The sequence below is a fragment of the Aythya ferina genome (assembly GCF_964211825.1).
Source record: "Aythya ferina genome assembly, chromosome: 2".
NCBI classification, from domain to species: Eukaryota; Metazoa; Chordata; class Aves; order Anseriformes; family Anatidae; genus Aythya; species Aythya ferina.
The window spans coordinates 5,307,318-5,323,444 of NC_140297.1; the positions used below are offsets into that span (position 1 = coordinate 5,307,318).

General features: G+C 47.0%; 1 protein-coding gene across 2 annotated transcripts in view; it reads right to left on the reverse strand.

Annotated features, from left to right (window-relative positions):
- Positions 1 to 32: 32 nt before the first annotated feature.
- PLCD1 (phospholipase C delta 1) overlaps positions 33 to 16,127 on the reverse strand; it is a 53,425-nt gene continuing 37,330 nt past the window's right edge. For both annotated transcript variants that reach the window (XM_084507697.1, XM_084507696.1), the window contains exons 7-15: positions 15,285 to 15,429; positions 14,128 to 14,277; positions 7,943 to 8,104; positions 6,452 to 6,608; positions 6,034 to 6,150; positions 4,698 to 4,876; positions 4,036 to 4,168; positions 1,996 to 2,145; positions 33 to 1,614 (exon numbers count right to left, since the gene is read on the reverse strand). In XM_084507697.1, the coding sequence (XP_084363823.1) occupies positions 1,523 to 1,614; positions 1,996 to 2,145; positions 4,036 to 4,168; positions 4,698 to 4,876; positions 6,034 to 6,150; positions 6,452 to 6,608; positions 7,943 to 8,104; positions 14,128 to 14,277; positions 15,285 to 15,429 (1,285 nt within the window). In that variant the 3' untranslated portion in view covers positions 33 to 1,522. The remainder of the gene's footprint in view (positions 1,615 to 1,995; positions 2,146 to 4,035; positions 4,169 to 4,697; positions 4,877 to 6,033; positions 6,151 to 6,451; positions 6,609 to 7,942; positions 8,105 to 14,127; positions 14,278 to 15,284; positions 15,430 to 16,127) is intronic.

Below are 16,127 nucleotides of genomic sequence, written 5' to 3' on the forward strand. Positions count from 1 at the left end.
TTCAACCGCAGGTAATTAAGTCAATTTCAGCCTTTTTGGTGTGGATATAATTCACATTTAATCTGGCAATGGTTTACAACATCACAGATAATTATAGTGAAGAGGAAAAATCAATGTGTCCAGCATTACTGCAGCATAACAAACTCCAGGTTGGACTAAAAGAAGCCCAGTTTTGCAGTGGGCCCAAGGATCACTAAATCCAAGCTATTTTAGACTCAGAAAAAGATGGAGGATTGAAGGGACTGGAATTTGTGTAAACAGAAATTAACCTCTTTGGTAGAAGCCCATCCTCTCCAATGCCAGCCACGAAAAAACAAACCCCCCAAAGGACTGACAAATTCAAGAAATTAAGCAGGTCTGTCTCCAAATTCATCCGTGTTGCATTCAGGTAAGTCAAAGAGGCAAACAGTGACGAGGAATTGGACTTTTCCAGATTATTTTTTTGTCCTTTTAATAGTCTAACGTAGCGTTAGTAACACAGCTGGAACTGGAAAACATATATTATTTTATCTCAACACTATTCACTTAACTCTGTAGTTGTGCTTGAAAAAAAACCACCTTTTGCCATAAATATTGGGTTGTTCAAAACGCTTTTTTCTGCTTGTGCTAGGTTACCTCTACAGTGCAACTGGGACTGAGCTAACATTTAAAACCATTTCTACCGCCACTTCTTGTGTTAAAAGGAGGTTTTGCTATAAAAACGCAAAGTTTTACTGCATCTAAAAAAAAAAAAAAAAAAGAAAAAAGCCCTACTGTCAGTTCAGTGTATTTCCACTGTCATCGGCAAAAGACATTCTCTGAGGTCCCTTTGAGTGGATTTCACTTTGGGTTAGAGGGAAATCTGCCGCTCGGCAGCTTCTTTCTCCTTCACAGGGTAAGAGCCAGGCTTTGAATGCAAAGCGACCTGGCTGGAAGCCAGGCACGCAGGCAGAGTAGTGTTCATGTATTTTTTATTATAATACAAAAGAAAAGTCAAGTTATATAACGTGGCCCTTTGTAGTGCAGCTTTCTTTTTAATCTGTAACAGACAAGAGGAGAATTGTGTCCTCGTTTAGGACTTCAGATGGTGAAGGATGTCTGACATCTGAAGCTGCAAGAAGTCACCTGGTATCTAGCCACTGCTTTCAGTGGTAGGGTGCATTTTTCTTGCACAGATGTGGAGTGTTTTGTCCAGATGCTTGATTGGAACCCACACCAAGCGCTGTAATTTGCGAAAAAGGAGTCCCTATCCTCTTGCTAAAAGCAGAATTGAAAATCACACTAAAGTAAAGTGAACTAAAAAACACAGCTGGATTGGTTGGACAGGTACAAAAGGATTAATCTCAACAGCAGCATTAGGATGTTTCCAGCACGCAGAAGGGAGAGAGTCGATGGCTATTTCAGACCAGGGCCCTGTGGGGCACCGTGTGCTGCTCCGGAGAAGGCACTGGGGATCAGCTGGGACCCTGGCACTGGCAGCCGACACGCTGCGTTCCTCCTAGGGCTGTAACAAGGCCCGCTGCACCCTGGAAGAGCCGAGCTGCTAATCGCAGTCCTGGATATTGATGTAGACAAAGAGGGTGGAGGAGGAGTACGGGTCGCCGTTCTTGGTCAGGAGATGAATGTGGCGGTAACCTGGAAGCACAGACACAGATGGAGAGCGGCCTTTAGTCTGGTCGGAAAAACATTTCCTAATGTTTGCCAAGACCCTGCAGGAACATTTCCCCGTCTCTGAGAGCGCTTTGCTCCCTCTGTCCCACAGAACAGCTAGGTCAGAGAGGCATGGCTTTGAGCATTGTTAAAACACAACGTGTCCAAGGCCCCTGGTGACAAGCGTGTCCCCTCCCAGGAGTCAGCGTGCAACAGCTGCTCAGTAAATCATTTATCATCTTGTCCAGACACCAGAGCAAGGATCCGTCCTGACCCAAAGTGTTCTGGGCTCTGGACCTCTCACGTAGGACACTGGAGATACCCAAAGGCATCAGTGGGTGTGAGGAAGAGGGCAGAGGGCCTTACCTTGCTTCAGACTAGTGAAGGGAAGCGTATACTGCCCGATGAAGTCGTTCTTGGTTGACATGTCAAAGTCCTCCACCACAAAACGGACCAGGGCAAGTGCAGGGATCTCTATGTCAAACGTAAACTCTTCTTCCCACTTCGGGTTAAAGCCTGAGCGACACAGACAAGGACGGAGATCAGAGCCGCTCGCAGACAAGGAGGAAGGTAGGAGATGCTCACGAGCAAGAATGTTGGTCAGAGATGTTTGCAAATAAGGATGGGGACTTGGCCTGACTGGGAACCTAACCTGACCCAGGTTAGAGGTCTCAGGAGATGCCGAGACTTGTTCCCAACTCTGACACTGAATCGCTGCCTGGTATTAATTAATAAATCCTTCAGTTTAGGCTGCTCACTGCAGGCCTCAGCACCACATCCCCAGAAAGCAGCAGGGGGCAGAATGGGGCTGGACTCAGCCCTGCTCCAAAGGCTCTCACTGGCTGATACATGGATAAGACATCTTGGGTTGTGTTGGACCAGCAGCAGACTTTTACAGCCCCAGACCCGGGGGAAGTGGAGAAAACTGTGCCTTTGTGTTATGACAGCTCTCTGGGGCTTTATGTCTAAGGATCTTGTGATCCAGACTCACAAAGCAAACAAAATGACAACAGCCCCATCAAATGAGAGACAAAAAGCAAGCGCAGTGCTCTCCCACTAAGTCACTGCAGGTGCTCCCTGCAGTTTCAACAAACCACTCCCCAGAAACAAACAGGAGAAGAGGACATCCTGTTTGAAACCCCACTGCCATCGGCACAGCCTGTGCACCACGGAGGCCCCAGGACAGCAAAACATCAGCTCAAGCCTGCCGGTCCTGGAGGGTCTGTGGATGACTTGGCAGGAGGCAGTGGTCTGTCAGCTGGCCGTGAAGGTGCTATCAAAAAAGCAAAATCAAAGGCACCATAGCAAAATAATTGGGTTGGGTTGTTGCAATTTATTTGGAATTTTGGGGCTACTCTCCCTTCAGCACCCCTTGAGCTCCCTTCCAGCATCTCTCCCGCCCCTCTCCAGGCAGCTGTGGGCTGGCCATGGAGATGTGCTAAGCAGCCCTGAGGAATAAGCCTGGCAGGTCTAAAATGTTCCTTAGCCTCCACTCGAGACATTCTAAAAATCATTGTAGGCAAAGGAAATGACCATGAGCTTTAGGAGCCAGGCCAGATTTACTCAAACAGGAAAGGAGGAAAAGGGAAACAATGTTAGCAGAGAGGAAAATATGCGTTGCCTTTCTAGTGCTGGGCTTTTGCTTCACGCAGAAAAGCAGTGCGTGCATGTGTCTGGGTGTACCTATGTGTCTGTCTGTCTGGAGGAGGGGGAGGTCTGATTTCTCAGACTCCTACTGCCTTGTCTTCCCACGGAAGAGAGGGCTGAACCTGCCCTCTGCTGTCTCTGCCACGGTATTCAGCCCCTGAAAGACTGGATCACTTGCCCAGACAGCGTAGACAATTTCCATCCTTTGGGATACTCAGAATCCATCTAGGCAATACAGTGAACAACGTGAGTTAACTTAGGTCCTGTTTTGGACCTCTCTTCCAACCTCACTCTTTCATGAGTTTGTGGCTCTTTCTAAATAAAATCAGCCTCACCAGAGGCCTTCTCTGGGAAGATCTTGGTGGGAAATTTTGTGTCCCAGGTCAGATCCAACTGCATGGATGTAAAGAGCACTTCCAAAGCTCTGGGTCTGCAGATTTGGCAGCCAACCTAAAAGCAATTCACCTGGCTGATGTTTTATAGGTAATTTCTATCTCCAAACACCTCAGACAGAGAAGAGATGGAAAAAACCCTGAAAGAAATGCCCCATGGGGACAGTTTGTGGGGCTAGCTGTATAACCAGGGTCACTGCACTGAAGTACACCAACAGCATCTGATGGATCTGCTTAGTGTGAGCCAGCTCGGGTGCATCTGGGCAGGCCTGGCCACAGGGCAGCAGGTCTTGATGAGGAACACCCTGCTACAGAAAACCAAAGAATTACTGCCCCAGGGGTCACGGCATGAAAGAAAAACCCTTACCATTGTTTTCAATGACTCTGGTCTGCTTCTTGTTGTTATCCTGTTGGACGCCATGGATCTCAATCGTTACCTTGGGATCAACGATGGAGTTTTTGCTTTTGTTTACCTTGGGCAGCTGCTGGCCAGAGATGATCTGTGGAGGAAAGAGAGGAAAAGGTCAGAACATTGGTAGGAGAGGGGGTTCCCTGACAAACATCCTTCTCCTTCTCCAGGAGCACAGGACTTGTTGCTGGTGTTGGTCTTTCAGAGCCAACACTGTGACATTCTTCAGAGGAAGCTGTCAGGAGCTAAAGCACCTAATGAATGCTGCTGCAGTGCAGCCAGCTGGTCTGGGTCAGGGAAAAGTCAACTTCTCTCTCTCCCCAAAATGATCAGACGATACTTGGAAATAACAGCAGTGACTGTTGACTGCCTGTCTATAAAACGCCTGTGTGTTCCTGTAGGGTGAATACTGTCATTAACCTCTACTGCTGACAAATATTAAACGTGAGCGAGTCCCTGGAAGATGAGAGCCCATGCAGGACTGAAGCGGAGACACTGGCAGTGGGAAATGAGTAGGGCTGGGATAACATTGCCCACGTGGGACCAGGAGAAGGCACAACCTATACCCCCCCCAAAAAAAATGGATGCTACTAAGATAAGTTTCCGACTTCTATTCTTACTTTAAGCAGAAGCTTCTTCTTTGTCCCCCATGTTCCTTCTGTGATGGATTTTGGATTGAATTTGGTTTGTTCATCCCGGAGGAATTCCGGCTTTAAGACATACCCAGAAAACCCATTGTCCTGGAACCGACCCTGGTAGACATCCATTTCTGTGCCTGCTGTCTGGAAATTTAGGGCAACTGCAACATAAACAAATAAATTCAGTCACTTTCAGATAAATCAATGAGAGTATAACCAATTCTGTTCACATGAAATTACATTTCATGGACATAACCATTGACTTTTCCATGCTGCAAAGATCAGTGATAACCTCTGACCCCCAAAGCCTGCTTCCCCTGAGGATTTCTTCCATTCAGAGATGTTAGAGGCAGAAGGAGCCATGGTAGCTACCTCAGTTTTCTTCCTACCTACGACAGGATCAAAAAATGTCCTGCACTGAATTCATGTCACCTGGTTGAACAACCACATCTTTCACATAAACCCATTCATGAAGCCACAGATCATTCGCAGATCGTTTCTCTAGCTACTTAACCTCATTATAAGACCTATTTTCCAGCCCAAACACACCTATTTCCATTTGCCACCCTCAGGGACCTCTGCTGGTTACACTACAGAGCTCCTCACAGTCTGAAATCCTTATGCAGTCCAGTAGAGAAACTGTGATCAAATCACCTCTTTATTGTCCTTTGCCCAAAATAGATCAAACCTCACAGTTCTCCTAACACCAGGCAGATTTCCTGTATCCTTTCGAACTATCCCCTATCTTTTTAAAAGCATTGATGTCAAATCTGGAAGCAGTGTCTGTGAACAGTTTCATTAATACCACAAATGGAGGGCACATAGATCCCAGAGCCTGCTCAGTACTCCCCTGATTTCCCCAAGGTGATGTTAACCTCTTTAGCCACTTCTAAAGAAGCCCAGCTTTATCCTGGGCCTTAGTCCTACATACGCTGCACCAGGTTTTCTGAATGAAAGCTACAAGATAATTCACTTAGCAGGCTGCAGGACCTTTTCATCACATCTCTGAGACATGAGAATGCCATCAGGGCTTCAGTGTCCCAGGAGCAAACTAGAGGCACTGCTTTGACTACTGGAAAGATCTCAGGCCACAGCTTGTCCCTTATGGTACGGCCCTCCTCTAGGGCTTGAGAGATCTGAGTTTGATCTGAGGTGTTCAAGGAAAGGTTGGACGTGGTGCTTGGGGACATGGCTCAGTGGTGACATTGGTGGTAGGGGGATGGTTGGAGCAGATGATCTTGGAGGGCTTTTCCAACCTTAATGATTCTATGACCAAACCAGCCAGGTTGACCCCCTCCAAGCTCCCAGTTGCACCCACCGATCTGGCAGCCGACGTTCCACAAGTCGATGGGGTTGTAGTTGGAAGAATCTGTCCTCCACCCGGCAGGGTAGATTCGGCTCAGGTGCCTGATGTTGTGATGAATAAAACTGTTTCCTTCAGGAAAAAAAAAAAAATAAAAATAAAAATATTCCTTTCAATGATGGGCCTGCTTTTCTTTGATGCTGCTGTTTATAGCCCTTTTCTGTCCAGTGACTCTGGCCTGCATAAAGTGCCCTTCTTGGTGACAACCTCTGTGACATTAAGTCACTCCCACTGTTTCTCAAAATGATATGGATGGCCAAAGAGACCATGACCTAGATCTCTGGGGATGCCTCTTTCTCATGCCTAACCACCACTAGCTGTCACTTTATGGGGGACTGGAAGAGAGGACGGCCTTCTGCCAGAACATACGTACCAGACTCCTGGGCTAGTTTCAGAGCTTTGCTCTCCGTGAACGACGACATCTCGTAGAAAGCCCGAGGGTGGCTGGGGTCCTCGAAGCCATTGAAATGAACACTCTTGCAGTAGACAACTGTGTCTGACAGCTCCTTGGCCAGCTTCAGGGTGTCACTCTAAAAGAAGGAGCAAGAGGTTTGTGGGGAGCTTCTGCAGTCCTACTCAAGAGTAATGGTTATGTTTTGTTTAGGATCACTGGGGCTTTTATTTTCCATTGACTTCAGATGGAAAAGATGCCCCTGATGAGTTGGGGCTCCCCTAGGCAGAATGCTAAAGGGGCAGCCTGCCCTTGCTACGTCCTTTTCCCTGCATGCAGAGTGCTAATCCCTCCTCTCACACCTTCAGTAGGTAACGCTACCGGCACGTTTCACCAGCCCATACTGGCCTGTCCAGTCATATCACTGACTTCCCAAGTGCTACCACAACAAATATTTCATTTCATCTGGGTTGTCCCTCCTGCATTCATTCACACGCCGTTATGTGAATGACTATTTCACCTTGGCTATTACAGCTCACAAGTGATTAGGGATATAAACACAGACAGAACCTATTCGGCCTGTATTGGTGAGTTAAGAGGGGATTTCACACAGGAGGCGCTTTGCTGTCCCAGCACCCGTTGTTGCATGATGTCCTCCAGATAAAATTTCTCACTTTTTGTTGGTGGGAGACCCTTTCTGCTGCTTTCTGCATTATCATTTGTAATTCAGCATCAGTGGCTGTCGCCAGTTGCTAAACCTGACAACTGAGACTTAGCAATGAACTGGTCTGAACATACTGTCCTGGTGCCAGGTATGCAGACCTGGAAACAGAGAGAAGGGAAAGATGTTTGGGCACCCCCAGACCTTGGGCTTTTTTATCTTCACTTAGGAAGTTCTCACAGTGCTTTGGTGCCAACGACTCCACAGCTTTGATGCAAGGGTGAAGTGGGAGCCACCAGCTCCCACCAAAGGCAAGAAAAGAAAAAGAGTCTTCATGATTATACACACTGTTGATCACAGATCAGAGAAGGAAATAAAGCCCTCAAAGGGTGGGCATATCAGCGAGGGAAAGCATATATCAGACCAGATTCAGAGGCAATGTCAATCCACTTTGTCATAAGTGGGGCTGAATGCATTTATGTCACCTGTGAACCTGGTCCATAAGGGATATGTCCTTCACAATGACCTGCAGTCTGGAAAAGTAAGTGTCCTCACGTGACAGAGCAAAACTGCTTTAGCTGAGAACGTATCAAAAGTATATTTCTATTGTTTTTGTTTGTTTATTTTCAAGCATGGTACAAAGCGCACCTAGAAGGTGGTTTGCCAACATAAGGCATGGGATTGGCGAACAAGACCAGACCTCCTGATGCAGGATTTCAAAGAGTTCTGCAATACACAAAGATTTAATTCATAGCTTTCCTGCCTTTCCAGGTCTGCCCCTTTCAGGGATTCAGTTACTTTTTTTTACTTACCTTCCCCTTCTGCTGCACCTTTGTCTTTACAGATTCATCTTCTATTTCAGCTGCTTCATCTTCATCAGAGACATCCTCAGCCTCCAGGTTGTTGTTCCCATTTGTGGGGTCCTCCTGTCTGCTCAGCTTCTTGCCTTTCACAAGGATCTTCCCTTTCAGTTGCTACACAAAGAGAAGTAGACAAAATAGCTGGCGATTAGCAGACATGGCACCAGAACACATAAAGGATCTCGCAGGTGAAGTGTTAGGGCACAGACACCCTAAGGAAGAGTTCCCAAACCAGACCACTGACACCATACCACTGACATGACCCAGTGCTTGTGCAAGCTCAGACTGTGGGAGGAAAGCTGAAGCCTGGAGAGGGTTGACTGAACCCAAACAGTGCTGCAGCAATCCTGGCAGCAGGGAGCAGTAGTATTGCCTGGATGCAATCTCCAAGTGAATGGGTTACGCCTCAAAAATCAAATAATTCAGCCCAGGAGCAGCCCTAGATTCTGCAGCTTCCAGTGAAGTCAGTGGGAGATTTGCTGCCACGTGTGTGGTACTGCTGGCTATGGAGGGTGCTACTTATTCCAGGAAAAAGGCAATCTCAGGTTTAGCCACTGCAGTCCCTTTACTCGTGTAGCATGGCCCCTCTTCTCCCAGCACCATCCTAAATTTGTCCCTTCCACATCTGCAAAAGCAACAAGCCCCACTGCTCTCAAATGACAGGCCTGTGGAAAACCAAGGATCTTTTTAAAAACAACACAGGCATTTGCAAAGAACGCCATTCCCCTTCTGTGGCTGCAAGCAAATTGCATCGTGTCTCCGCGGAGACCAGCACAGCTCCTCACGGACCCGCTACGCCGTGGATGAAACTTGGTTTGAGCCGAAATCTGGCACCGGCACCTGAAGCAGCAGCCAAGAGGATTTTTCTTCATCTACCACAAATGATCTGTTTACGCTGGGGCACTTTCCCTGTCATTCAAAAGCTGCACAGAGGCAGCTGGGAGGAATGTACCAGTTTCTGGAAATAAAAGGCCCAAAGGAGCGTTCAGAACACAGCATCCTCCTCCTCCCCATCCCCAAACCACCCTCCAGCCACCCCACTCCTCAGCCTTCTTCCAGGCTGAGCTGTGTCCAGGCAATGCTTTGAGTGCCCCAGCCTGGAGGGGTTGCACTGGGGACAGTTGTAGGGGGACACAGAGGACCCTCTGGTCCTTCATGGGCTGCAGATAGCATCCTGCTGTACTCTATATTCTTACCTGCCTCTGCTTTCTAACGTCCCATGAGAAAACTTATCACCTCATCTCACCGTTCAGCAGTAGGGAATTCGGGACAAAATGTCTTTGGGGCAGGCTGCTTGATTACCAACAGAGATACCAGCCCTTTCTAAGCTTTTACAACTCCAGACAAAATGTGTCTGCAGAAGCTGCCAGTGATAAACATTGCCCTCCCTCATTTACAGTGGATATTAGGAAGCAAAGTCCTAAATTTGAGTGCTTATCCCTTTACAAAGGTTTTAAATAAGCTGACAAACACAGACGCAAACACTCACAAGCACTTGTTCCAACCCTCTGGGTTCCTCTTCATGTGACATTAAGTATTTCTAGCCTGAGGGGAGAGACACTCAGCTCATCAGTTCAGCTCTGCTGAGCAGATCCCTTGTCTTAGGAAGAAGCATTAACTGAAATGCTCAATAAATACTCTCCAAGTAGGCCATAAAGCTATTCCAATTGCCAGTGGCAAGCCCGAACTTGAATATAACTTAGGAAAATGGGAAAAGCTACAAGGATGCAGGACTCCACTGAGAACGTATAGTGTAGTTGAGTAAATGCAGCTCTTTCACTTCCTTGTGTACCTTGTAAATCATGTTGCCTTTGTTCTCCAGGAGTGGAGTTCCTGCTCTCTCATCTTTTCTATGGCACACCAAAGCAAGCTCAGCTCTGCACTTGAGATGGTTCTGACACAAGGCTTTGCTCCCTTAGGGACATGGCAACTATCTGATGTTCTGTTCTTTATCAGGAGCAAAGCTGTTAAGAGCAGAGTTTAAAAGATCTGCACACATGCAATTATTTTACCTGAGGGTTTCCTGCCCCTGCTAGCAGCCCAAAGGCCATGGCAAGATCCGATTTCCAGTCTTGGTCGCAGTGGGAGTGTCAGACTCTTAACAGAAACCACCTCTACAAACTTTCTGTGGCTTCACACCTCCTTTAGAGTCAACAAATAGAACTGAACACTCCTAAGATGTGATTCACCTTATATTTAGACAACCACTTGGGACCACACCTCCAATGCCCCTGACCATATTAACTAGTTGTAAAACGGAGCCCAAAGTGGCATGCTCAGGTACGTGGATATACTAAGAACTGCCACCTTAGGAGATATCCATCTCCCCAGATTTCTGAGAAGCTGTGAGGATTAACGTGTTCACGTTCATGAAGAGATGCACAGACCAGGAGCACTTTTTCCTATCACGTCTCCATCTGTGGATGTCTTTCAGAGCAGCTGTAGCCTGAGGTGTTGCAGCTTTTACAATGAGTAGCACCACAAGATAAAAAAAGTCTCAGAAAAAAAAAGGGAGGGGAAGAAGCACATTATTGAAGGAGATTTTGAGAGATTTAGATCAGTTGTGCCTTACTGCTGTTATATTGGAAGCAGTTGCTGAGCTGAATGGCTCAAGGTGATGTTGAATGGGGGCGCTGGGCTCAGTAGTGGATGTGATGGGACAGCTGGTGGGACACAGGAGGTGTGGGATGGCTGAGACCCCAGCCCCACTGGGGCTCTCACCTGGGGGGCTTGTGGTCCAAAGGGTCACCCACCAAGGCAGGTCTGTTAAGCCCAAAGCCATCCTCATGGTGAAGGGTGTCCAACAGCAAAGAGCTGGAGAGCTCTTGGATATGCTTGATATGCTGATTAGTAGCATGTGATGTTGGCAGCTATTTTAGTCTCATTCCAAGACTGTTTTTTGCATCATTTCTAGCTGGTATGCAAGGACAGGGGGAAAGGGCCCTGGCAGACCCCTGTGCAGGTCAGGAATCAGGCAAAAAGGCCTGATAAATAAACAAGCAGCAGAAAAGATTGGAGCAGCTCTTCCCTACAACTCTGGCACTGACCTGAAGCTTTCCTGGAACCTTTTCTTTTTGTAGCTTTTGGCCTTTTATCCTATAGGCCTTTAATTTATTATTGGGACCTAAAGACAGCAGCTTGGGGGAGGTATTTAGATGTTCTGTGTAGCCCAATACTCTGTTCCTAAATGGGACCTAATAAACCAGATGCCTGCCTTGTGCTGCTGTACTGGGTCTGGCTGGAATGTTAACTTTCCCGGCAGCAGCCCATTCAGTGCCATACTCTGTACTTGTAGCTGGAACAGCAATGTTATCACACCAGTGTTGTGTCTACTGCTGAGCAGCAGTGGCACAGCATTGGGCCTTTCTCTAACCCTCCTAGGGGGTGGGCAAAAAAGTGAGGAGAGAAACATCACTAGGGCAGCTGACCTAAACCAATCAAAGGGATATTCCATACCATGTGGTGTCACACTCAGCAATAAAAGGTGGAAACAGGAAGAAGAGGGGAGGGGTGGGCTCTCGTTGAGAAGACGTCGGTCCTCCTCTCGAACACCGGCTGCGTGCGTTGAGGCCTTGCTTCAAGGACGTGGTCAATCATCGCTCATTTGTGGGAAGTAGAGAGTAATTTCTTTCCTCTGCACTTCCATATAGCTTTCATTTATTTTGTTTGTTTGTTTTCCTCCCTTTTTCCCCTTTCCCTTTTATTTCCCCTTAGTTAAATTGTTTAGTTCATGGTAGTCTTTATTTAATTATTATAATTATTTCCCTTTAATTAAATTATCCTTATCTCAACCCGTGAGTTGTTCTTTGCTTTACTTCTCCCCCTCCTTATCTAAAGGAGGGGGAGTGAGAGAGCGGTTGTGGGGTTTAGCTGCCCAGCACGGTAAAACCACCACAGCTGCACTGTGAATTGTTAGTGTGAATACAAACAGTGTTGGTCTTTTAATTACTGACATTGCTCTGCGAACACACTTTGCAGCAATGCTTTGCCTGTTTTTATTTACAGCCTTTCAGAGCTCTTCCCAGAGGTGGATCCCACCCTTTTTCTAAGACAAAATACCTCAGGCTTCCTCATGCCAGCAGCACAAGGAAGTGGAAAATCCAAGGGGTTTCTTGTTGTTGTTTTTTTTGTTCTTAATGTTTCAGCTTCAATGTATTTTCCACAAACACACTCTCCTAGTTCACGTGGCAGGAAAGTGGAGGAAAAGTAACAGAGGAAAAAGGATATGTTTTACTACCTTGACATTTTTTCTCCCTTTAAACTAAATGGATCAGTCCCTCCACTGGAGCGTATCAGCCCAGCTCCATTCACTAACATAGATCTGGGCCCTTTTGTTCCAGCTGGGGCCACGTGTCCATCTGGGCAAGCAAAGCAGGAGGTTAGATGAGCACAAGAATGGGAAAAACATCTTTGGGAAGCTGGGGTCGTTCCCTTATACACACGCATCACACATTTCTTTCTCTGGTGTTTCTCGTTTCTTTCTTCATATCATTCCTCTGGTCACAAGGCAGTGTTTTGAAAAGCCATCAGCAGCTTTCCTGATCCTACGCTGACAATAAATAACAAGCCAGCACGTAACGCTGAAGACTGATTTTCCAACCCAGTAACAGCCTGCGGAGACCTGTTTCCATGCTGGGCGTAACCTCATCCTGGGAGAGTCACTTCTTCACTGGAGGCAACTTGTCTGTGCCAGTCCAAAGGTCCTGCTGAAGCAGCACTATTAAATATTATGATTCATCCTAATTTATTGTACTGGTACCTAGGGACTAACCCAGATCAGCTTCCCCCTGCAGCAGGCATTGTATCAAGTGAGGCACAGCACTCCCAAACAAAAGGGGAAAGTCAGAAAGCGAAAAATTGAGATGGGGAACAAGTACAGAAGATATTTTGGGTGGCTCATTTCCCTCCCCTACCTCCCCTACTGACTGCCAGCTTTATCCCACCCACAAACTGCTTCCAGCTCCGGCTAGGCATTCTCCTCCAATTTGGGGAAAATTATTTCTTTTGCAAAGAAAGGCGATTTAAAAGGAACTGCAGATATTCACACACATAAAAGTCTGGTTCTGAAAAGTGCTTAGGAGAGAAAAAAAGAAAGCAAACTCTAACCCAAACTGTACAAACAGATGAAAAGGTTAACCTTTTGGCTTCTTCTTTGGAAAAAAAAGTTCTTTTATATATATATATATATGAAGATTCCATTTCCACTTTTTTTTCTAATTGCCTGGTAATGACATCAATGCAGTGGTACGCTGTTAAGAGCTGTATATCTCCTTCCCCCAGAAGGGCTGCCCTGATTCACAGCCATCATAGTGGTACCTGTCCTCCACACAATCTCCCACCTCCCCTTGTCCCCCTAGGACATCTCCCCAGTAAGCCCATCCCCTCTGCCATGCCACGCCACACCATTCTCAGCAGAAGGACATCTCACATCCAATTTTAGGCCACCTGTGCTGAATTTCTCCTTGGGTTTCAAGAGGCAAGCAATCTCAGCTGTCCTTTCAGCCCTCCTGACTTCCTAATCAGCAGTTTGGGTCTCCACGGTAGTGTACCTGAGGCACTAAAGGAGGAGGGAAGTGTATGCTACATCCCTCAACACTGAGCAAAATGCTCGCCTACCATGAAATCAGGCAGTGCCCAGACTTGCTGGATCAAAAACACCGAGACAATTTGTAGTCACTTCTCATGGAGCTAATCTTCCCTTCATGTGCAGCAACCTGCCTGTGCTTCAGAGGATTAGCCCGAATGAGGCCGTATTCAGGTTTGGGGTGTGGGAGCAGATACAAGATAGATCCACAAGACTCAGCTCCCTTACATCCTCTCCTCATGGGATGAAGGAAATTGCCTAGCCTCAGTAAATGGACCAGGAATGTCCTCAGTCCCTCGGGAATGTCTCCTGTGAAATCTCACACAGCAAACAAGGAGCAAGAGGTCATTTTGGAGCTTGATGTGCAGAAGCTATTTCTAGCTATTCGTATTTCCTATTCCACCACTGTTCACAAACAAGCTCTGTTCCTCAGCAAGTGTAGTTCCCACCGCCCCTCAGGCATATAGTCCCCCAGCTGGCACCCAGCAAGAAGACAGACCTCGCTCTTGTCCCACCTTCAGAGGGCAGAAAGTGCTAGAGTGGCCTTGCTCACCTCTGGGGACGGGAACTGCGATTTGCTTCCATCGACCGGGGCCACCAAGAGCATGTCCTGCAGGATCGTCGTCATGTGCTGAGCCATGACCTTCTGCTGGTCGAGGCTGCAGTGGTTCTCCAGGGAGATGATGACAGGGTATGGTGAGGTCTAGGACAAGACATAACATCCATCATCAGTGAACTCGGTAATTTCACCGGTCTATAGCAATTGATATAAAACCTCTGTGTTGTTTGCTCTGGAAATGAGTGTGTCAATGGCAGGGACAAAAAATGGACAAATTCAGATGTGTGGTAGCCACTCAGATCTATGCTGATGCCTTCCAGGCTGGATCAGGATGCCTCCCATGGCCTTGCCAGGTTTGGTGAGGCTCCGTGTGTCTCCACTCTGCTTGCACCATAGGTCAGAGCACATTCTTACCTCACAGAAAGACTGGGAAGGGAGCTTTGCAAGTCCCTGAGTTTGTTCAGATCCTTAAGTGATCTAAATCCTTCCTCCTTTCCTGCACAGGCCTGATGTGGTTCCCTGAAGCCCCCCAGACATTCTGTGTGCTGAAGGTATTGCTTTGCCACTGCCTAATAGCCCCAAAGGAAACTTGGGGCTGGTTCTCAAGTCAAGTGCACTGAAGGAATATAGCAGAAAGCACAGTCAGTCTGGACAAACCCAAGGATTTTTAAAGGCTGCTAGCCCAGGACTGCCATTCCAGAGTCTAGACCTGCTCGTTCCTTTTAAACCTGAGCAGAAACTGTCCTTCACACGAGTCCCTCCAAGGCGCACACACTTAATTCCTGCAAACTAGGGACAGACCCTGAGACATCAAAGCCAAGCAAATCCAAAGCTCATTTGCATTTTCTACCAGGTATATTCAAGATGTTGGACGTTATTTTAATTGCAGTGGGATCCAGTGTCCAGCTGTGCTGGTACAGATTTAAACTCATCCCCAGGCAGTGCCTTGTCTCACCAGTGACTTTCAGGAACAGATCTCTGCAGAAAGCAGAACAAGGATGCCTAGACGGAGGGACATATCCTACTCATAAGAAAAGTTAAAGTCAAGTCTTCATTCTTTACGCTCTCTACTGGAAGGGCAGAGATCTGCTATCAGTCTTGAACTGTGTAATATGAGAAATCTTAGAGGGTCCCAGGTCTCTCGTCCTTACTTTGAAAGCATAGTTCTTGATGGCCTTAATGACATCGCTGAAGAGGATCTTGGAGGTGAGAGTGTAGCCATGATAAATGATGGGTTCCGAGTTAGGGCCATCCCAGCAGTCCAGCTCCACACAGCGGCAGCCTTTGGTGAGGGCTCTGGAAACAAAGAAGGGACCTGGTTGGGTTTTAAACCTTTGGCTCTGTCTCAAAGTGAGAGTGGATCGGCCACAGGTATTGCCTGGAAAGGTTGATGGGAAGTTCAGGGAGAAAAGAGGAGCTTGGAAAAACAGGAAAGCAGATGGAATAAGGATGGGACCAGGAGAGCTCGGAGCTGACAAAGAGAGCTTAAGGTTGAGCAAGGAAAGAACACTGGGATCTCAGAAAGAAAGTCATGAAAGTAAGGACTATCCAAAGAAGGAGACATTGTAAGAGCCAGATGAGAAAGGGCACTCATGTCTGTGCCCAGAGTTTTTTCCCCAAGATGGTGAAGAGAAGAGAAAATCAAGAGTGGTTAGATTGGAAGAAAGACAGCCTTAAAAAACAGCTCGTGAAGGCTGGATGATGTGCCTTCTTCCTCTGAACTGATAAGACACAAGGGATGGATCCGCAGGGATGTCAGGGAGGGAGACAGGGAAACTCAGTCACAGCTGGGGAGACTGCTGAGGACCAGTTTCCCAAACAGAATCTACAGATTGAATTCCCCTTTGAAACTCCCCCTTCTACATACCCATACTCTTATTTTCATTTATTTTCAAATAGAGGTTCCCCCTGTAAAGACTTACCTGCCTAGGAAGTGATCTTTTTTCTTTTACATACATTTCACGTAACACATCTTCTTTAACTCATTGCAATAA